The sequence below is a fragment of the Nilaparvata lugens genome, chromosome 3, assembly GCF_014356525.2.
Source record: "Nilaparvata lugens isolate BPH chromosome 3, ASM1435652v1, whole genome shotgun sequence".
Taxonomy (NCBI): domain Eukaryota; kingdom Metazoa; phylum Arthropoda; class Insecta; order Hemiptera; family Delphacidae; genus Nilaparvata; species Nilaparvata lugens.
The window spans coordinates 48359788-48384062 of NC_052506.1; the positions used below are offsets into that span (position 1 = coordinate 48359788).

At 33.4% G+C, this 24275-nt stretch overlaps 3 protein-coding genes across 5 annotated transcripts in view; all 3 read left to right on the forward strand.

Moving 5' to 3' along the window:
* Positions 1-1616, forward strand: part of LOC111043607 (AKT-interacting protein) — a 59123-nt gene extending 57507 nt beyond the window's left edge. The window contains exon 8 of the mRNA XM_039423911.1: positions 226-1616. The gene's annotated coding sequence lies outside the window, so the exon portion shown is untranslated. The remainder of the gene's footprint in view (positions 1-225) is intronic.
* A 620-nt stretch (positions 1617-2236) lies between these two features.
* On the forward strand, positions 2237-21138 carry LOC111043606 (mitochondrial dicarboxylate carrier). 3 transcript variants are annotated; one of them, XM_022328596.2, is made up of 8 exons: positions 2237-2308; positions 3022-3165; positions 5910-6065; positions 6313-6476; positions 15847-16051; positions 16443-16520; positions 16775-16831; positions 20922-21138. In XM_022328596.2, exons 2-8 carry the CDS (start codon positions 3067-3069, stop codon positions 20931-20933), a joined length of 771 nt encoding a protein of 256 aa, XP_022184288.2. In that variant the 5' UTR covers positions 2237-2308; positions 3022-3066; the 3' UTR covers positions 20934-21138. The 3 variants fall into 3 exon arrangements, with proteins under 3 accessions (XP_022184288.2, XP_039279846.1, XP_039279847.1); XM_039423912.1 differs by lacking the exon at positions 16775-16831; XM_039423913.1 differs by lacking the exon at positions 3022-3165.
* Positions 21139-22518: 1380 nt separating this feature from the next.
* LOC111043605 (importin subunit alpha-3) overlaps positions 22519-24275 on the forward strand; it is a 30004-nt gene continuing 28247 nt past the window's right edge. The window contains exons 1-2 of the mRNA XM_039423909.1: positions 22519-23012; positions 24165-24267. Of these exons, the coding sequence (XP_039279843.1) occupies positions 22950-23012; positions 24165-24267 (166 nt within the window). The 5' untranslated portion in view covers positions 22519-22949. The remainder of the gene's footprint in view (positions 23013-24164; positions 24268-24275) is intronic.

Genomic DNA, 24275 nt, shown 5'->3' on the forward strand with positions numbered 1-24275 from the left:
ATCATACTTTGAAAACATAATACATCACTCATAATCTCAGATTGGGTGTTTCACTATGAAATATCAATTATTAAGAAATGTTATTAGTTTATATAACATATATGTAATAATTTTCCTCGTCTCAGAATTCTGTTCTTTCCATAGAAACAAGCAATTGACGTTTCTACTCTAATATCGCGATTGATGAGGTTATTCAAGATACTGAATCATTTTTCATTTTTCCAGGCATCATCATTTTGCCGTGGGATTACCTTTGACTCATCAAAGACATCGATCGCGATGTCTGAATATTTTGAATAAAACCTGATTAGTCATACTGAAACTCTAGATAAGTAGCTCAAGAGATGCATGAACTGATGACGAATTACTGTTCTAGAGACTTATAATGCAGTGAATTTCATATTTTTTTAAACATAAATATAATATGTCTATTCACTAACACTAGTAAGTAGTTTCGCGGTGTAGGTCTACTAAAGGTCTTTCAGTATTATAAAGTTATAATAGTGGGACGCTGAATCTTTGAATTGTTCGACAAAATAATGGATTCGGTTATCTTGGAGGCTGGAAAACCTTTCGATCTTCGTAAACTTCTGAAGCAGTGTGTTTTAATGAATATTATCATTATAAATATCCTATTAATAAATAAATTTAAAAATGATACTATATTATCATGATCCCCAAATTTTTAATTGGAAACTATTAAAGGTGTCAACCATAAACGTGAATTAAAATTTAGTGTATTTACCATGTAAAAATATCTTTTGACGTTGTAAATATTGACGATATAAACAACTAAGATTTTTTTCAGTATTATAATAGTGAAAAATGTTTTAATGTTTTGTTATAAACACATTTAATTGTTGATTATACGTGTTTTATTGTTTTTCATACAAAATGACATTCCGTTTGTTTCTGTTGTTGTGATACTTAGAGTAAATAATTCATAATATAGCCATATATCATTATATAGTTATGTATTAAATTATTAAAAAATCAGTCAATAAGTTGGTGCATTATATACTGGTGTCATAACTAATTGGCATCCATCATTTGACCGAAGGATCATAACGAAAAATGGCCATGGTTTCTCACTCTCTTGACATGTTAGAGGGGTATTGCCATTACAGAGAAAGTTCCATTTTCAAGAACTATCATTTTTTGATTCGCAGTAATCGCACACAGTCTATATCGTACTGTATGTGCATAAATTGACGTACAGATATCATTCGTTCCGAATCTAAACAAATAGAAGTGAATATAGAAATGGTATATTAATACGGATGTTTCACAGAGACAAGTAGTGCTTTTAACGATAGTTATAGACTCATACTGACAAAGTTTTGTAGAAACAAGTAGTTCTATGAATGGCCGTCTCACAGGAACAAGTTCTCACAGAGACAAGTATTTTCATAGCGACAATGTTTCGTAGAAAGTAGTAGTTCTATAAATGGCATCGTTAATAAATTCTATAAATTAATAATATATTATTGTCATAAATAGAAAAAAAAATCAAAATGAAAATCAAGCAACAGTTCAATAGAAACTGTAGAGTCAATTATTTTCCCCTGATACCAACAAAGATAAGTAACAACATACAAAACTTTGTCTAAACCACTGAAGAGAGAGATAAATTATTGTGTAAGAAAAATATCAGGTTCCTTCTCCACTCACGACAGGTAATAGATAGCAAGATTGTATTTCTATACCTTCCACCAAAAATAGAACATACAGTAGGGCTTCTTACGGCACAAAAACAGTGTTTTGAGGGCAGTTCGTGAAGATGGAAACTGACCCAAATATTCTGATTCTAGTGTACCTCAAGATATCCGAACAACTTTATTCGCATTTGGGGGTTGCGACTGGGCCGCGTAATGTCTCATTTTTTCAGCTTAAACACTTTTTTGAGTCATGTAAATACTATATTTTCTATGTTTTAATATCTTTGATCAGAATATTCGCGTTTCAGTTTTTAGAATTAAATAATTTCTTGGCGTTAGCCATATAAGTCGATATTTTGTTTTTTAACTTTGAAATAAAACCACAGTGTAGTATGGAATCAATTATTGAGATGGAATATGAAAACACATTATTTTCAACTGGAAGAGTGCAGTGCAATTAGAAGCATTTTCTTTCTGCTGGATGAGTTTACTGTCTCCCCGGTTTGACTAAAAAATCAAAACGTAAAGCAGGATAGGTCTTGGGATCCACCCTGTATGAAATACAGCTGATAAATATTAATAAAATAGTTATACAACTGCTCTTATACTAGATTTATGGTTATGACTTTGAAACAAATTCTGTAAATATTGTAAGTAAATTTTTATTTTACTCTACTCAAATCATAATATTCGTATTCTATTAGTAGGCTATTTATAATAATACCAACACTCGTACCCGCTTTAATATTATTTCTTTTTTATATGTTTTTCCAAGTTATTAATTTTTGTAATACGGCACCTTACAAAACTACTGTACTTCATTAGGCTGGTATTTATTTTGAGCCTCCCAAAATATGAGACAAAATAATTTATTATAAAAATAAAAAAATCTAATGCATCTTAGGCAATTAAACTATTCTTAAAGTTTACTTGTTATTAAATTGCTTATTTAAATCTTTTTCTTAACTTTACTCTCTTCTAGCCAGATTTGTTTTATTTATTCAGCTGCTTTTTTATGCTTAAGCCTTGTAAACACCACTGCAATTTGCATGTTGGCAACGGTACATTTTAACCATTTAATCACGGCTTGTAAACTTTTAACTTGAATCAATTCTACCTACTCCATACATTACAACTTGGCAAACATTGATACTTCTTCGACAAACATTTTTAGTAACTTGAGCCTGATAACAAAATATGGTTTATAAAATGTTTGTTATAGTTTGTAGAAGCTTATTTCTTGCTAATGTATAACACATGATGTTATAGAGCTAGAATTTTAACCTTGAGGTCTAATGTCAATGTATGATAAAAGTGTTTTGTCTATTCAATGAATTTTTATTTAATAAACTTTTCATTCCAGTTGTATATCAATGAATATTTTCAAATAGCCAATGCTAAAATTGTTATGAAATTAGACCCAAGAAGAAAGAATTCAAGATGGTATTTTGGAGGTCTAGCTGCTACAGGATCAGCAGCTGTCATGCATCCCTTGGATTTGATCAAAGTATGCTCTGGTATCATAATACACCCAAACTTTATAAATTCACATTGTTTCATTTTTAGTCCAGCTCATTTTTTCTAATGCATCATAAAGCTTACAGTTTACTATTATGCCAAAACCAGAAAATCTGGTGTGGCACACTCACTCAACTTTCCTTGCCGTTATGAAAATTTATCACCTGACGCTAGTGTTCACGGGCATTTCAAATCTACTATTCAAATATTTGAGCCAGCTGGTGACAGGACAATAACGCTGGAGACACACGAGGTCTGCTATCTCTTCATAGTGAATGATTTAATAGAATCAACAATTTGCAATTGAATAATCACATTTTCTCGAATTTCGAGCTTATTTTCAATTTTAGGTGAAAATGTTACTGAACATTAATTTTAAAGATTTTCATGCTCAATCTTTTCCACTAATTTTTTGTTTAAATTGTATCTAAAGCCTCGTAATTGGGAATCTTGTGGCAGTTGATAGAGCTTATCAATGACAATTTTAGGTATAAATTTAATCAAAATCGTTGGAGCCGTTTTCGAGAAAATCGCGAAAAACCCTGTTTTTGACAACATTTTTGTCATTTTAGCCGCCATCTTGAATTGCATTTGATCGAAATTGTTCGTGTCGGATCCTTGTAGTGTAAAGACCTTAAGTTCCAAATTTCAAGTAATTACGTTAATTGGGAGATGAGATATCGTGTACACACACACACACACACACAAACACACACACTCAGGGGTCCTTGAAACGTATAGAAATTGGGGTACCTTAATTTTTTTCGGAAAGCGGTACTTTTCTTATCTATGGTAATAGGGCAAGGAAAGTAAAAATCAAAGTGCCTATAGGCCCACTTCAAAAATATTTCAGTAGATATGAAAAATCTTTTAAGAAATATCAATTTCTATCTTTGAGAAGAGTCATTATAGTTTTTTGTTATGCATAGAAACTATTTTTATCCAACCTTTTTAAAGATAGAATAACTAGACGAAACTTATGCTGACTTGTCAGATTATAATACATTTTCGTGTGTCACAATGATTGTTATCCTTGTATAGACTATCAGTGCCAATGAAGTAGAAAGTTGAAATTATTAAAACATTACAAAACATATTTTTTCCTACAGTTACCTTGAAAAGTGGCCATTCCTGCACTGATTACAGAACGCAAAGAATCACTTTTCCGCTCTAGTGCGGGAAAAAAATTTTCTGCACTCCAGATTTGCAACATGGCAACACAAAATAGTTGGTGGGTTATATGGAGGATTAGTGCACGAAAACAAAAATTAAGTTGGTAACAATGACTGTGGTTAGATTTAGATGAGAATCATTTCAATGGCTACCCTACATTTATGATAAAATCCCAATCTAGAAATCCAAAATAAGAATAATGTTTATCTAAATCATAATTAAATAATAACTTCTCATCATTTAATAATGAATAATGTTTATTTTCTATTGACAGTAATAATTATTTCAACTCCAAGCAATGAAAAATCTTGCAAACACACATTTTAAAATTCGAATTTTCAGGATAAATAATTACTGTTCGAAATCCATGTCAATAAAATTAATAAAATAACATTAGAATATCCTACAATAAAATATTTTCTGTTGTCTATGTTATTTTATAAATATTTTTTAGTTTACTTATAGTATTTTTCGGTAATTCTAGTTAATCATAATTCTGAATATCTGAATACTGTTTTTAGCTGGATGAAAGAATGAAGTTAGGTGCGATTCTTCCCGCTAGGTCGCGCGCTTGTCGGTTCAGCCATTTTGCAGTCATCCAAACCAGCTTTTGGCGTGTATTTTGAATGCGAATTTTTGTTTTATCTGTATTTTTTCTGATTCTTGAATGGATAAAAATGAGAACTTTGGCTGAGAATTTTCAACTTCAATTGGATTATTAATTTTTAAATGAATTAAGGTTGTTATTAATAACAGCATCACACACACAAACATTTGATGGATTTCAGCCATCATTTTATCCATAATTACCCACTTTCCATATTCAATGGTAACTGTAGGAAAAATTTAATGTGAAATATGTGCGCAAAGTTCCTCTGCTGCACTCAAGAAGCCATTCCGCCCTCGCCTACGGCTCGGGCGTAAACGTTTCTTTCGGTGCAGCAAACTGTCACTTTGCGCACTAGTTGCACAAATAACTATTTTGTCATACTTACTCAATTGCAGCTGTTTTCCATGCATTGAATCAAGCCGGTAAACAGCTATTTGCAGAACAAGAAAACATGTGGTTTTCATTACAGCATACTATACTGTAAAGAAATCATATGTTCTCTTTACAGTCGAGTATGTTAGGACTATACTAAGTCCTAATAGCATCTGAGTAATTAATACTAACTCAAATAATTAAAGAACTCATTTAAGGAGTTTCAAGTTATAAGAACTCATCTGAAATCCCATAATTTAGGCCTTTATTATTTTAGTTGAGCTCGAAGGGTCTGTCTGTTAGGTCATGTTTATAGAATGCAGTAGCTCGAGCAGCAGCAGGTAATGGTTTCTGTTTCTCAGCAATATTATTCTTTCTCAGATAAGTATGACAAAAAATATTGTACGTAACTTGTGCGGTAACGTATTTAGCGCATTCGTATGATAATTCTGCCCTCAACTACGTTTTGGGCGGAAACAATCATACTTATGCGGTAAATTATCGTTACCGGACTTGTTACGTAAAGTACTATTAATCAATAAAATTGCTGTATATAACTCAATTATTTCTCTGATAAGGTACATTTACAAACCCAAAAATCTGGAAAATTGAGAATTCTTCCATCTATGGTGCATATTTGCAAAACCCAAGGCTTTTTTGCACTGTATAGAGGACTGACAGCTTCAATATTTCGTCAAATGAGCTACTCCACTGCGCGATTTGCTGTTTATGAGGTACGAAGCACTCTAATATTTTATTATTTCAAACTGAGAAGGAATAGGGTAAGATATACAATAATGTATTACCTGATTATGTTACATACATTATCTGATTGTAGATTATATCTTATTCTGCCTTGATTATCTATATTTATTATTTAACGTATGGCAGATAAACAACACATATAAAGCTTATAAGTCTCACAAGCTTTAAATCAATAGAATTAGTCTTACTATATTCTAGTTTTTTTATTTACGAAAGGCGTTGAAAGCAGAGCTCAGTAAAACAAACCGAACTTCACTTGAGTGGAAAGTGGCTTCGGCGGCAATATCTGGATTCAGTGGCGGATTTATTGGTACACCTGGTGATGTGGTCAATGTTAGGATGCAGAACGATACCAAGCTGCCTAAAGATCAAAGAAGAGGGTAAGTCAGAACCTCTCTTTGCTAAGCAACACTTATTCATTGCTTGATCATTAAATGTCGTGTTTATACTAAATTATTATCATTGACGATTTTATTTCTATGCGTTTTTTATGATGCTATCAAGATATCAATCAATCAATTTTATAGATATTCTCTAGGAGAGAAAATTGTGTCATTTTTTTAGTCATATTTTTCATTCTTTGCATTATATGAGCTGGAAAACAGTACATTTTCTGTCATAAAGTTGACCTGATTCATTTAGCTTTATAATAATTTTGCAAAATTAACTCGAGATATAAAGGTTTTTTAATTTCATCAAAATAAAGTGGAAATCAGTGTTGGAATAGAATAGTCTGAATTAAATTAACAAGATCAAGAATAATATTTTTCTCGCAAATGAAGACTAAATAAATTATATTTCTTGATAAGAGCAGTCCATTTCTCTCAATCCTACTATTATTGTTCATTCCTTATGTTGATTTATTCTAAGAAATTGATGCATCCTAAAACAAACAATATAATTCCTCATTTTTTGTGTTGATACGAAACGATCCGACATTCTAGACTTATTTGTGTTGTTGTGAAAGTGATGTAGTGGTAAATATCCATATTGAATGATAATGGTACTCGATATTGTCAAAACGACTGATTTATTGAAATCAGGTGTTGCTGGTAGAGGCACGGCGTGGTGGCATAACATAAGGCAGTTAGGCATAGGATGCGCCTTGGTCACAATAGCGGCATAATCTCGGTCGCCGCTTGGCTGCCGTTCGCCCGGATGGCAGCCATCGGCTTGGAGTCCACTTGTTTGTTTGTTTGTTTTTAATATCTTCCCAGAGACTCTCAACAGAGTATGAGAATTTCTCTATGTAATTTCTTACGCAGCACAGGTGTGGGGAGGAAGAATCTATGATGTGGTTGAAAGTATCCAGCGTTTCTTCCTTAAGAAGGTATTTTGTCTCCCATCATACACCCCGAATCAGGCTTTGCTTCTGGAGACCGGAGTCTGTTCAATCTTCCTGCATACAATAAGGCTACACCTTCAGTTTGTAAAGCGATGTTTGAATCTGCATGAAGGAAGATATCCATGTATGCGATTGAAATTGATGATTCGAAGAAGGCTATTTCTGTATGATGACTGGAGGATGCTGGATGACTTATTTAGCATTCCATGGGAGGGGATAGCAGCAGGTAGTTTGAACATCGACCAGACGATTGACAGGATTGGAAGTAAGCTGCGAGATCAACAGATGCAGCGGGTCGCCATGAGCCAGCGGTACACCATAGGTGCATACTGTGTTGGTGCATGGAAATACAGACACTACTTGATTTCAGAGTTCAATGGATAGTGCGTTGTGAACTGTTGAATGAACACTAAGGGAAAAGTATTTTAAAAACAAGAATGTGTAATTCTGTATGGAGTCTACTCATGACAAACCTCACCCTGACGGTCGTTGACCAAGGGTTTAATGCTTTTTATAACTAAAATTATGTTCTTGTATAATATTATCTAGGAAGCAATGTTAAAATAAAAGCAATTATTCATTCATTCATTCATTCATTCAATAGCGGCATAATCTCGGTCGCCGCTTGGCTGCCGTTCGCCCGGATGGCGGCCATCGGCTTTGAGTCCACTTGTTTGTTTGTTTTTAATATCTTCCCAGAGACTCAACAGAGTATGAGAATTGTCAAAAAAAAAAATGCTTGAAAACATTACTTTCAATAAGAAAAAAATCTGGTTGGTACACTCCCACAACTTTCCTTGCTCATTGATCTATAAGCCTCATTCTTAAAAGAGGATAATTTCGGAGAATAGCATTATGCCGATTGGCGGCTAAATAATTAAAACTATGATTATACTATTGTTATTGTTTTCAGAGTACATTTTCCTTTGTTTGAATTATGAAATTTGAGGATTTTTTAAAAGTTGTCAAAACAGCTGTTCTACAAATAAAATATCGACATGTGTTCTTTTGAATAAACTGCTCTACCTACCTACCTCACGCACGAGAAGGAGGTTTTTTTACTAAAGCTCTACAGCCCATTGTGGGCTTTGGCCTCCTCCACAACATTCCTCCAAACGTTTCTATCCATTATAAATCCTCTCCATCCTCTATAACCCATCCTTATCAAATCATCCCTTATCTCATCTTCCCATCTTATTCTTGGTCTGCCTTGTTTTCTTCTCGAGTGAAGCTTCTCTTTAAGCACTATTTTTGGCATTCTGGTTTCATCCATCCTATAAATATGTCCGAACCATCTTAATCTCTGTGCCTTTATGAAGCGTACTATACTACGACCTTTTATTAATAGTTCAAGTTCAGCATTGGTTCTCCTTCTCCACTCTTCTCCTTCTTTAACAGGACCGTACACTTTTCTAAGCACCTTTCGTTCAAATACACTTAAATTATGTTGGTCTTCCTTAGTCAAAGTCCATGATTCAGAGCCATAGGTAACTACAGGTCTTATAAGGGTTTCATAAATCTTAAGCTTGCTGCTTCTACTGATGAGCCTGTTCTTTAGAAGCTTCATGTTGCTGTAGTATGCTCTATTTCCCGACAATATTCTTTGTTTGATACTGGTGCTCATCATATTCTGATTATTCAATTCCACACCCAGATAACTGAAGTTTTTCACTCCCTCAAACAACCTATTATCGATACGAGAAGAAGGTTACAAAGTAAATTTCTCAGGGATGGGGTGGACCCACTGTTAGTTTCCCAGGGAGGAGACTCATGCCAATTAATAGAGCTGATAAATAACTATACAGGGTATGAATTTGAAAAAAATCGGTCAAGTCATTTTTGAGAAAATCGTGATAGAAATTTAACAAAATTCATTCTTCTCAGGAATATTACGGAGCTCCTGCAATTTTCCCAGAAATGAGACTCATGTCAGTTGATAGGGCTTATAAATAGCTATCTAGGGTATAAATTTGAAGAAAATCGTTAGAGCCGTTTTCGAGAAAACCGTGAAAAATATGGTTTTTTAGCCATCATCCGCCATTTTGAATTGAATTTCTTATTGTCGGATCCTCATGGTATAAGGACCTTAAGTTTAAAATTTCAAGTCAATCGGTTAATTAGGAATGGAGTTATCGTGTTCACAGACACACACACACACACACACACACACACACACACACACACACACACACACACACCACACACACACACACACACACACACACACACACAGACCAACACCCAAAAATCATGTTTTTGGACTCAGGGGACCTTGAAACGTATAGAAAACATGAAATCAGGGTACCTTAATTTTTTTGGAAAGCAATACTTTCCTTACCCATGGTAATAGGGCAAGGAAAGTAATATACACATGACACATACTCATATACATATATACACATACATATACATATAAACATATCAGCACACAAAGGGCCTCTCCCTTCACATATACTCCTGTGTGGTATAAAATACACGTTCCATCAATGACTCTTTCATCTTCCTTCCGAATAGATTGAGATCTTCAACGTTTTTCATATCAAACAGGGCCCACCCCAAACAACAATGGCATAGCGAATATGTGGCATAATTAGAGAATGGAAGACTGCCATTGTCAGTTTGGAATCATTTAACCTTCTAATCTGTCTGAGTGCAAAAACACCTGAGGAGATTCTATTACAAAGCTGATCAATATAGTAATCCCATGATAAATACTGGTCTAAAGCTACCTCTAGGATTTTAACAAAAAGAGGCTTGTCAACATTTGTATTATTTACCTGGACATTAATATTATGTGTTGGCCTAGAGTTATTCTTATGTCTAAATTGTAAGTATTGTGATTTTGATTCATTTATTCCAAGCTTAAGTTGTTGAAGGTATTGGGCTATGGCATTTATGTTTAAAAAAGTGTCCATTTCTAAAACATTCACATCTTGTGATCCACAATTGTAGGAAGTGTCGTCAGCATATAGTAGAACTCTACTCTGTGATATAACCTGTGGTATGTCATTCATATACAAAAGGTCCAAGGATACTTCCTTGTGGGACACCTGCATTTACTGATAGACTATTCGATAAATGTTTCATCAACTGCCCATCTTCCACCCTTGAAATCTCAACAACTTGAGACCTATTCAGGAGATAGGACCTGAACCACTCTAGCTCAATACCTCTCACACCCACTATCTCCAACTTCTTTATCAAGATTTCATGGTCCACACAGTCAAAAGCTTTGCTTAAATCCAGGAAAACTCCGACAGTCTTTTTCCCCATGTCAATTATGTCCTCAAACATAGATGCAATTGCCGTCTTCGTGGATTTATCCTTCTGAAAACCATGCTGCTCCTGCGCCAATATTTCATTCTGCATAAGATGCTCAACAAGACGAATTAACATGCATTTTTCAAACACCTTGCCAACAGAATTTCCTAAAGTGATCGGTCTAAAATTGTTTGCCACATTTTCGTCACCACCCTTGTGGATAGGTACTATTTTTGCCTCCTTCAATTTATTGGGGAACACACCATTCTTTGGTGATTCATTTACTAAATAAGTGAGTGGAGTTAATAAGTTATCTTAATACTTAATTACCATTGTCGACATTCCATCCAGACCGGTAGACTTAAACGATTTAAATTTTTGGACTCTCGTAATGAATCTGCAATAGATTTACTCTTAGCTATTCTAACCTCATTTAAATAGAACCTCTTCAAATTCATACAGTGTTGCTCCTTTGCATAGTCTCTACTTTCCATCATGCGTTTGTATGGAGCTTTTAAATCATCCCGCAACTTTAAGAGATCATCGGCGTTTTTTAATATTAGAGATCCATTCATTCTTAATATTCCCTCCACTAACTGAAACTTATTTAATAGGACAGCAAACGTTGTAATGATAATTCAAAGTTTGTGTGAATGCTGAAAATTTTTCATTTAGATTATTACCACTATAAACATCATCCCATTCTTCTCTAGAAAGATGCACATTTAGAAAATTAAGGTTTCCATCACTTACATCTCTCGAGCTTTTTGAGACCACTCGACTTTTCTCTTCAGATCCATACTCATCACTCTGCACCCTTAAAGATTGAAATGTATGGTCTGATATTCAGAGTTCTTTACTAAAACAGTGCTATCTACTATATTTGTTATGATGTTGTCGATAATTGTCCGAGTGTCTCTAGTGATCCTAGTAAATTTCACAAACTTTTATTGTGAGGTCATTTTCGGCAAAGAGGTCTCTAAAAGCATCGCTCATTGGGTTCTTTACATGAAGATCGACATTAAAATCACCTGCTATTACAATTCTATGATACTTCTGTGTTCGGTATTAGAGAACCGTATCCATCTTGTCATAAAGATCATTCCAATCTCTGTTTGGCGATCTATATACTCCAACAATAGCAGTCTTCCCTTCACCCTTTCCTATAACTACAGATGTAATTTCAAAATCCATTTCAGTTGAAAAACGGCTCAAAAATGACAATTTCTGAGCTCTAATGTTATTCTTTAGCAGTATACAAACGCCTCCACTCCTATGCAGACTTCTACAATAACTAGCACTTATTTTATAGCCTTCAAAACTCAATTGAGAAAGTTCCGCTTCCTTGAGGCCGTGTTCTGAGAATATTACAACATCTGGATTTTCCACTCTTAGAAATACATTAATTCTATCTACTTTATTGCTCATGTATTGAATTTTCTGGTGTAGAATGATGTAACCCTTTGATATAGTAAAGTCTCGAATTATATGGGCGTCTGAAAAAATAATTTCCTAAAAAATTATTCAAAATCGGGATAGGCCTACTAGAGCCAAACATACTAGCATCTCCATTTCCATGATTTGTACTATTTGCTGTTAATCTGCCTGTTACGTGCTCATGAATCAATTTCCGAAGTTTAGGCTTTCCTCCAGTTTTATTCAAATGCAGACCATGGCGTGTGAAATCAGCTCTTTCAAAGCTTGCAAGTTCCAGCAATTGACAGTCATGCATTTAATTTTCCAACATTCACATTCATGAACGGTCTGTCGTATCGGTAAGGAACGGTCGAAATTGATGCTTTAGTTTTTTTAGCTGCTTTCATGATTGGTTGCAGGTCAAGTTCAGTAGGCTGTTTTGTGTGACTCACTACGTCATTTGTTCCGGCAATTACTCTAACTTCATCGTCAAAATTGAAATCTCTGGTCAATCTATTTATGTCATGTGTAACTGTCTTGAAATTTCCTCCTGGTCTCGCAACTACAGTTACTTAAAAACCGTCATTCTCAAATTCGCGATTTAGATCCCAACCTAGGTCTCGTCCATGACTATCTGCCACTACTAACACTCTTTTTTATGTTTCACTTTTTGTGCTCTTTCTTTTAGGCGTTTATAAGTACTACTTGTAATGACTGTCATTTTTTCATAATCATTTAGTATGTCGCATGAGTTTTTCGCTAAGGGAATGGAGGAATTTAATGTATTATTTGATATCGTAACACCTGGCATATAATAATTCTTTAGATCCTGGAGCTCAATTTCTATACATTTCTTCTCACTTTTCAGGGCAGTATTTTCAACTTCCAAAACCTCTATACTAACTTTCATTTGATCTAATATAATACTATTCTCCATCAACTTCTTATCTGTTTCAATAGCATGTTCTATTGCATCGTTCCATTGCTGTTTCAAAGTTGTTATTTTATCCATCAAGTCACCGATTTCCCTTCGCAGTGATACCACTGTCAAGTCTTCATCATTAAGCATAGCGCTAGAAACCGAATATGTTGGAAAACTCGTATTTATAGGGGTGCTGCACGAGTTGGTTTTATTTAAGACTTCAGGATCAGCTGATTCTATCACTTCAAAATAATTGTCAACAGGTGAATTAATAGATTCGTCAACATTATTATCATGAACGGTAGTTTCATTAAGCGATAACGAGCTATTATCAGCAGTCAATAAATCAGTGGCTTTCGGTAAATTGTCATGTTTCAATTTATCACAAGTCAAGAGAAGAAAATGCGGATTTGTTTTCAGAGAGATACCACAAGATTTATTCAGACATCGCCAAACTATAGTATTTCCATCGGGTGATGATGTTCTGTGCATTCTGAATTTATAGTTCTGATATAAAACTGCGGGATTACCCCAACTAGTAGTGGTTTGTTTCAATTTCATAGTTGAACGTATTAAAAATCAATACTGTAGAGATGAGGCTATCGATCTATCTTCCAGTTTATATTCTATAGAAAAATAAGTAAAGTTTTCTTTTACATTAGAAGGAGGGGGAAACCAATTAGATACACAAAATTAAAAACCAATATGAATGTTAGGCTATTTACCAAACAGTTTTGTTATTATGGGACTATTACTTATGTGGAGGTCATTTGAAATTGTATTCATTCACTCATTTACTGCCAGATGGCAGGAGAGTTTCCATAATTTTATAATATCTATTACTCATCAATTTATCGTTCCGAGCACTGGATAGTTTGCCAGTCAGTGTGAATTCAGCTCTCGTATTGCTAGCACTCCCTGTCGAGGCTTCAAGATTCAGGAAATTCGTCCTGAATCTGCCTAAATATTCGTGTCGTTTAATATTATAGGAAATTCGGCCTATACATTTATTCGTGTACATAAATATTGTATTTTCGTTCTACGTGAAAAGTTATTCACGTTTCGTATTAGTGAAAAGTGAATGCCAGAACTCAATTTTTAGTTTTGTTTTTATCAATAGTCAAGTCATAGTGTTATATATATCCAGACAGTAAACTTTATCTCAGAACGGGAAAACAGCAAGGAACCAACTTTAACAATCGCATTTCGGATAGATCGGTTTGCATAATTTCACCTATCTCTTCCTCTCATCTATCCTATCCAACTGTCCACCTTTTACCTCAAATATAAGTAGGCAAGCAATTCGATTCGCGACATGTTGGATTTGGGATTTGGTGAGTACTTTTTCCGATTTTCCATGTGTTCTAGGTATGTGTTTTTTTCTGAATGGATTTATTATTCGGAACAAAGATTTGATTCGTTTTATACAGTCCACTTCAGAGCATTTGAAACTTGTAGTTTGAAATATTTAAATTTAAAGAACCAGTATTTACGTACCAACTTAAATTTCAAAAAAAATTACTTTATAATTAATTAATCAAATATTCAACTAATTTTTAAACTTTGTGTTTGTAATTAAGACAAGAAAGAAATTTTTAAATATAAGATTTGACAGGATATTGTTATTTCCAAGAAATAAAAGGCCTATTATAATATTAAGTCTTTACTTAAGTCTAAGTATTTATGAATTATATTTTAAATTTTAATTAGACACAGTCAGATCAATATCAATCGAAGTTGATTTAAAACTTGAACAGTTTACTTATTAAAAAAACCTATATCCAAAAACAGGCATAAAAACGAAATAGACCACCCCTATCAGTCCAGCTCCGGGCCAAGAGCGACTTCGCAACATGCAATGCAATTACAATAACTTTTTTACGAAGCAGCCCACCAAGAGCGGATCTATTTCGGCCTGTTTAAAGAGAGAGAAAAAATAAGAGGTCTAAGGAAAACCAATTTAAGAAGATGAGAGGAAATTTATTCACCATTGATGATGACTGTGATCGGTTGATTTGGAATTATTAAATAAGCTTTAAGAAAAGAAGCGAAGTAACTATGAAACCAAGTAATAAATTGTTGATTACGCCGATAACGTAAATCAATTGAAATTAGAATTGAATAAAAACTATAAGAATCTTTACGATTAAGGACAATATAGTATTATAATTGAATTAAAAATTAGAGTTAGAATTGATTCAAGGGTTTGTTAAAAAGTAGTAATAATCACAGAAAAAACTATTTCGTTATGATTATTTTTTTAGTTTGATAGTTTTAGAAATGAAGTGAGAAAGTCATTAATTAGAAATTACTAATTAATTTAATTAGATCAATAATTTCAAATGGAATATGATTACAACTAGAAGTTAATAGGTTAGAATCTATTTGATTTTCTACAGTAAATTTCCACAAACAACGGGGAAAGATCGAAACAGTTATATCTTATCTGAGCTGCAACTTGGAGCACAACCGACCGCTATCACGGCTCACCAGTCACCACCGACTCGAAAAGTACCCTAACACATTGCTCTGCTCGGCTCCAATAAGCGCGAATTTTTCTTCGACGAAAAATGCAGAGTAATTCTTCGACCGCTATCCCGATATATTCTGTTACATGCTCAACTAGGTACCGGTATACCGTTTGGGCAACCATTATCATGGTCTAGCAACCGAAACTAGTGTTTCTAATAGATCAGTAGTTTGACAAAATCAAGTCATTTTCATTCAACATCCTAGATGTTAACTAGAACATTTCAGAAACGGTGTTAGCGAGGTGGAATAAAAAAATGTATTTCTATTTTTGCAGCTACACTAATGTTTTCAATGGAATATGGCGGATAATCAATGAAGAAGGAATAAGCAAATTGTTTTCCGGAGCAAGTGCCGCTAGTTGCCGGGCTATGGTCTTGACAATTGGACAGCTAGCGTCTTATGATCACATCAAAGAAATTCTTCTTCATCATGGATTCAATGATACGGCAAATACCCACGTTCTCACGAGTATAATGGCTGTAGGTTCATTTTGTTTATATTTTATGATTTTGTAGAACCATCCTTATAAAACTATGTTATCTCTGGTGTAAAACGTTATTGCGAGGTCTTCTTGAATAACTATTATTATAATTATAATTTTTATCCACTCTATACGTTCCTCTTTTGCAATTTTCATCGTAATTCATCAACTTATTCAAATAAATCTTATATACTATTCGTGTTAAAAATTACATCAATAACAATTATCTGTTCTAAGCATTTAGCATAATATATATTTGTTTTAATCATATTTAAGCATTTAAATTTTTACAATAATTGCTTACTTGTTGGTCTATCTTCTTCTCACAGATTAATTAAGTACGTATTCGGAGTTCACTTTTAATGATTTTATCAACTTCAACTTTCCAGGGAGTGATAGCAGTGACAATAACGCAACCCATTGATGTGATAAAAACTCGTCTGATGTTCAATAAGGGAGAATACAGTGTAAGTCATCTATCAACATCCTTCTGATTCATAGTATATTGATTGAAATAGACTCATGTAAAATCATACAGTTGATGTAAAATCTCAAATCCATTCCACAATTATTGTTTCTGGTATTCTACAACACCACTTTTGTTTCTGGAAAAGAATATCAGTACAATATGACCAATATTCTGTGCATTCGATCTTTGCAGTTCAATATAATTAATACGTCAAGTGTTTTCACTCAGACTAATGAATTGTACTTTTTTCAGGGTTTATTTGATACAATATATAAAACAGGTTTGGAAGGACCAGCTGCTTTTTATAAGGTAACATTACCTTTTTGCGAAACTTAATTGCGGATTTTGATATAAGATTCAACCTTATCGCAACATAACTTAGTACGGTATATAAGATATGACTCAACATAACTTACTTGACCAGAAATCCTTGTCTAGTTATTTATTTATATTATACTAGCAGGTAACCCGTGCTCCGCAAGGTTTAATTAAGAACTTAAAAAACTGAAATCTTGAAGAATTTAAAATAACCTTCTAACCATCCTCGGTAAATCAAGAATCGATATGGAAAATTTCAATTTTAATCAGTTGAGTAGTTGAGACGATTTGTCATTCGTGAATTTCCTATCTCGTACATGTATAAGCCAATTCTTTCCTTTATTATAGTATAGATAAATTTTAATATTTCCTCAAGACAATTTTCATAGTATTCTGGTCTTAGAAAGGCCTAGTTGAAAAAGTATAGTACGGCAGTGAGAATAGTAGCCTACAATATTTCTTTCAGACTCATCAGTCTTTTCAATATTCGATCTTTTTAATTGCCTCAATATCTCAATCACTTGAAATTCACAATACAAGAGAGTGAATCACACCTAGTTTAAAATTTCCACTATGCTATCCACAAAAAGTTTACAGCTTCCTCTGAAATATTTTGCAAGTATATACGGTCGTAAATATCGTAAAGTATATTAGTTTAGCCTATATCAGTCTATCAACTAAATAGCAACCTTTAATTAATCATTCACGTTCCCTTCTTCTATGTGTATGCTCATGCACATGCTCATGCTGCCAAGGATGTATTGATTGGGTGATGATAATTATGTTCTTATAAAATTCAGCATGGTTTTATAATAAATCATTAATCCAAAATTTTCTTCACAAAATTTGATTATCGTTAATTACTCTTCTACTCTATTGACTAGTTTTCATTTGAATCACAAAACTAACTCTTTTTTCTCTCCTGAAATTTGATCATTTCTCACTTTTAAAAGGGATTCATTCCTGCAACAACTAGGATTATACCAGGAACTGTTCTTCTATTTGTTTTTTATGAACAATTAAGAATCAACTTTGGATATTATGATGATTGGGATGCTTGATTTCATTGCGCAATCAAAAATGTGTTTCAAGATATAATTATGTTTCAGTAAGTTTTTAACTCACCACACATGCCTAATTATGAGTAATGGTTAGAAATTATATTTATTGATGTTGTGAATTGATTTCCCCTTCTGCCATGTTGGAGATATTTGAATGTGAAAAAGTCATTAATTGCACTGAAAATTATTTATTCTTCGAAAATATCCACTGCACCTATAGAGAATAATGAATAAGCCTAAATTTAAATTCTTATCTTATTAATCTTATTACAAGATCCGAACACAGTACTTCAATCAGTGGCTAATTTGGTTAGCAAAAACGTGCAACGGTTTGGCACACCGGGTACTTCAAGCATTGGAGATGTATGTAAGGCCACTCGATTATACTCTATTATAAAAGAGAATAACCTATGTTATTTATACATAAATGAATAATTGTAAATGACATTCCACTTCATGTTTTTGTGATTTAAAATAACCTAATCGACCTTTTTTCAGATACGATGATTCATAGTGTCAATTTTTTTGATTTATGATTTCAAATGTGGAATACATCAATGTAAATGATTTTGCGAAGTAAAAAATTTTCATTATATGACACAATTTATAAGCGTGATTCCTTTGAGCAACCTACATAATGGGCTATATGAATAAAACCAGAGCATATTATGCTGATGAGCATGGAGCATAATTTTTGCTCATGAGCATTAGGTAGAAGCATAAGCATTTGCTCATTTTTATATGAATAAGCTTTACCTTATGCTCTTGAACTCTGGAGCAAAAATGCTCACGTAATATAAGATTTTTTTCAGCTGATTCGCCTTTGTAGCCTTTACTTTGTTTCTATAGCTCACCTAAGCGCTAAATATGCAAGTATAGACACCGCTTGTGTTTGGTCGTCTGCTCTGTTCTCTATCCATGAATTGAGTTTTAGGTTAGTTGAGCTCTGAGTTTTGAAATGATAGCGTAAAAATTAATGTCATCTCTATAATAATCTTCAGCATAATCTTATAATCTCAATAGCCTTCTTATAAACGTCTACACTCTCATTTTATTAAATGCCTATTTCCTATTCCGTGATGGCTATCTTTATATCGGATAGGTATCTTTTGTATTTATTATTTTGTAGGAATAATGGTGATATTATATCCTATGGTTGAATCTAAAAAGAGTTTTATAGTTCTCAACTATTGGTTGTGATCGTATCTGGTATAGTTTCCTCTTACACGAATTAGCCGAGCCATTTTACTATGAGCAAAAGGTGAAAAGTGCTCCAGACTAGACTCACCTTTTTTGAAGCATTTGCTTCTAAAGTTGAGCAAATGCTCTAGTTTATCCATACAATTTTGAGCATAAGCTTTTACTTTTGAGCAAATGCTCAAACCTTTTTTTTGATGAGCATGAGCAAAAGGTTTTGCTCACGTTTATTCATAGAAAATGAACATTTGCTCCATATTTTAAAAGTATAAAGCTGCGTACAGATATATCCGCGCAAGCTTCGCCCTCGTTCCTCCATCGCTCCGCCCCCGCTCTGCAGTCGCACCGATCATGAACGTTACAGGAGATGTCAGCTCTTCTCGCGTTCCACTCTTGCTCCCCGGTCGATCATCAATCGCTCTGCTCGAGTGACGTTCGGTTGCGGAGCAGAGCGAAAGTCTGTACGCACCTTAAGCAAATAATGCTCAACTTTATTCACTAGTTTCAAGTTGCAAGTTTTTATTGGGCCAGTTGAACATAGAAGTTACATATAGCCAAGTCACAATTCACATTAAAGAAACATACAATAAATTCCACAGGTACAATATATACAATAGAAAATAATAAATAAAACAGAACAGTTAAAGCAAATTTACAATTAGATCAGATAATTTAGTGGTCTCTTGTACTTGGGTATTAATAGACAAAAAAAGCATTATATTAAATTGACTAGGGTGTTGTGATCAGCAGTAATGAATTCCTCTACTGAGTAAAATGGATTCACAATAAGCCAGGATCTAAGTACTTAGAGAAAACGTTTATTTGGCAAGGATCTAACTTGAGTTAGTAGCAAGTTATGGAATTTGTAGCCTATCACAGGGTAGGTCGACTTAGACTTTTCAAGTCTGCATCTTGGTATATATATATATATATATATATATATATATTATATATATATATATATATATATATATATAATATATATATATATATATATATACTCTCACGGTTTCTCGTGAAGTGAATGTGAACGTCATTGTTTTTTTGTAGCCTATCCTGCATCTGATGTATATCCTTCAAACATTGGTGGATGAACTCATTAATTACGGATAGAATGCCATTTTTAGAAAGAAGGGGCTTACAGTGATCGAGATAGCCCACCCCAGAAATCACCCGGACCGCTCTCCTCTGAATTAACAGCACTTTAGAAGTGCTTGATGCATGACCCCACAATTTCAAACCATAACTCATCCTCGAATGAAAAAAGCAAAATAGGCCTGTCTGACCACCGAAATTGGCAGTTCAGACATCAGCCTTCTCAGTAAATAGACAATGCTGCTGAGACTGGAGCACACCATGTCTATATGAGGTTCCCAGAGTAACTTGGCATCAAGAGTGAACCCCAATAATCGGACCGGCTGCAAACACTCACTGACATCTGATAGAGAGAACAATATACTTTGGGGTTTTGCCTCATTCAGAGACAATCTGTTTAGTGAGAACCAATCACGTACTTTATCATACAGCTCCATCTCATCTGCTTTAGCCTGGGTGACACTCTTATTTGCAGAGAACAAGGAAGTGTCATCCGCATAGAACAGCACATTTCCCTCTAGATAGTAGTGCAAATCGACTTCGTCCACTTCTTCGAATAGTTATATTACTCTTCTCATGCACTATCGTACATGATTGAAGCCTAATAGTGAAGCTCTTCTTATTTGATATAGTATAAATTACATAATCAGTTTGTCTCTTTGTATATTTTTTGTTGGAACTAGTCATAATAGTAATTGATAATATATTTGTTTTGTTTGTCTTTTCAGGTACACAATTGAACGTGAGCAATAAAATATAATCACGTAAAGAAATTAGATTGCTTGAATTTAAAAAAAATATATATAATATTTTCCAAAAGGTTCTGAAATTTTCGTGAATGAGATGAAGAGTAATCATTTGCCTACTACTGTACTTGAGAAAGGCTTTTTAGGAGGCCGCATTCATTCGACATTGAGAATAATAAATTAATGTCTTTCACTATAACTTCTCAGCATTATTCTGTTTTTATCATTCTACAATTTACATTATTATATTTCTATTATGCATGCAATTCTCACCAAAGGTGATGTAAAGGGGTTTGTAAAGAAGGTTGTTGATAAAAGATGAACAGCGATATTTGGTGGGTTGCGAATCACTGGAAAGTGATGTATTATGAAGCAAATAACTCGTAATAAGCGGATCTGTATGTAGTAAGGGGCTCTCCAAGACAATTTGATAATTAGATCTTTTATTATATTTTTTGCTGATAATGACGATGCTTACATCAGCTCCAGGTTTGTACATGGCTAATGAGACGGATACAGAAATGATGAGAGGTGAGTTATCCTCTCAGCACACAAAGTACGTTATGTTGTTTTTGATCTGATTGGCTAATTCTCACCAAAAACTGATCCTCAGCCAATCGGAGGACAATTCCTATGGGTCCTCTATTAATTAGAGCGGAATATACGCTATGAAATTTTTTGTGTAAGGAATAATCACGTTTCTTATCAGCTATGAGGAACCCTATATGAGCAGACGAATTCCTAGTACTCTATAGAGTCTAGATGTGCATTCCTTTGTGTGAAAATGACCAATGGTTGCTCTCTGGCGACCTACTGATAGCTAAAACTGGTGTCCTTATGAATAAAATCTATAATTTAAATTGCTGCAAACACTGCAAATTTTAGATTGAACTAAAGGTTCATATTATATTTATATGAACTAGGAAGTAAGAGTACTAATAAAGTAATAATAAATACAAATATGAAAAAAATTGAGTCGTTGAGAACAAGAAAAATCAGATACAATATCAAAAATTCCAACCAAATTTTTAAAAATAATACAAACTCTAAAACATAAGGAAATAATAAATAAAGCACTTATTACCGGTATAATTAATTATTATTAATCCATCCAAATTTAAAATTGTTTGTTTTATTCTAATTTATATTTTAGATTGTGATTTGGTGTAGAAATTTGAATGGACATAACCTATAATATTTGGACAATTTAAAACTAAATTAGGAAATTGAAGAAGTTTTAGGCAATAGCCTGTTTTTTCTTTTCCGATTCTTGTATTTTTTTGCTAACCTTATAAATAAATAAATAAATAAATAACAAATAATTTACGGTATGTTTTAGATAGGAGCTAATCATAAAAGATTTTCTCTGTAATATGAGATATTCATAAATAAATGAATTATTTATAAATAATTATCGTAGTATTATACCTTTAAATAAGATTTTTATAATTATTTTCATAGCTAATATTATTGCTCAGTTCATTTTTAAATTTTAAAAACCGCGCCTTTGAAAATAATGTGATAATACGTTTCTCTGATTGGCTAATGTGATGGCGCTCCCAGTTTCAGATTAGATAAAATCAGCTGATGAACAAATCTATTAGTCTAAATCATTTCCCGCTCTTAGTAGTTTTTAAAAAATTGATCAACCATGTAAATTTCATCAAAGTTGGTCAGTTTTTGGTTTTAATTTTTTTATTTTTTTCATCGCTGTAAATTGTTGATAGAGGGATTATAATTATAAAATTATATTTCTCAACCTATTTGTTACCTTGGCGATCATGACGTCATTCTCCTTGTGTCTGTTTTTGTGCAATCGTAGCGAAACGTGTTTCAATGTGTTCAACTAATAGAGAATTTTAGTTTCTTCTTCTATTTTAAAATGATTTACTTATTTTAGTTAGAAGTAGTCTTTTAAGAGTGAGTGTGTGTTACAACAACCACATCCTAGAACTTGAAGAGAGTTTTTACCGGCCTTTGTGAAATAGGACTTCATTCGTTCTAGCAAGAATGGCGTCCGATCAAATAAAACATAGGATGCAAGTTTTCAAAAATAAAGGAAAAGATCAAGATGTATGTATCTCAACATTGATTTATTATTTTATCTTAAGATTTTAAAGTTAATTAATTCAATTATCATCTATACCACTAATTTTATTGCATGATATAGCAATTTTCTCGTACTTAGACAATTTGTATTTTTTACGCACATTTTCAAATAAATAAAGAGAAAACGTTGCAATTAAATTACATTTTACATCATATCTTTGTATACCATATCGTCTACATTATATTGTTAATCCTAAAAAAAAGCAATTGCGCCTGTATGAATTTGTTCCAGACAAAGGCTAGGCCCTGTAGCCTATTTGCTCATTTGGCCTTCACCTTGTCCTGTACTTATGATCTAAGTTTACAGGAAGTTTAATTTGAATTCTCAATTTTTACAAATCATGAATGCCGTTTATCCATCACATATATTATGACTAACATCAGTTTTAAACTTATATGATTTTATTTCAATAGGATGCTATATAGGTTAGGTTGCCAATAACATCTTCATTTTTGAACTTTGTGTCATTAGTTATTTATAGGTTTTAATTACATCAATTTTGAATAATCTAGAAGTGTTATTAATTACAGTTGAATGACCAGCTAAATTATAAGTAGGATTTAAAACTAAGGGTTATCTACAGGTGCAATTTCTTAGCGGCGACTCCAGCCTCAAGGCTTTATCTTGAGCCGCGTGGCTAGTCTTAGCGTTTAGCTGTGGGAGCACATAACCTATAAACTTATTAGTATTGTTGATCCATTAGATATCTACATTGTAAAAGCAATATAAGTTAGTAGGTAGTTAATATTTCTTATTCATCTAACAAATAACAAGTATCATCAAATCTAATAAATTTATGTGCACTAGCCGCGCGGCTCTATTGCCTGCTCCACAGCTTTGGGATTCTCTACCACTCTCCTCCTCTCTAATCCTGCCGAGTCCTTTATGACAATCTATCCAGCTATTTCGTGGCTTTCCCTTGCTCCTGCGGTTTCCCAGCTTGATCCTCAATATTCTAATATGAAGTTGGCTCTTTTATATTCGCTGAACATGTCCCAGCCATCTTAACCTCCGATACTACTTCTCGTTTCCCTGCTGCTTTATAAGTGAATCCAACTTAGAATTTCATGTTTTATTCTCTAGTATAGCCTAATGCTTGCATTAATATTTTTCAGGAGATGCGAAGAAGGCGAAACGAAGTCACGGTTGAGCTACGAAAAAACAAACGTGAAGAAACACTTCAGAAACGAAGAAATGTTCCAGTCTCAGATTCTGCAGGTATGTCC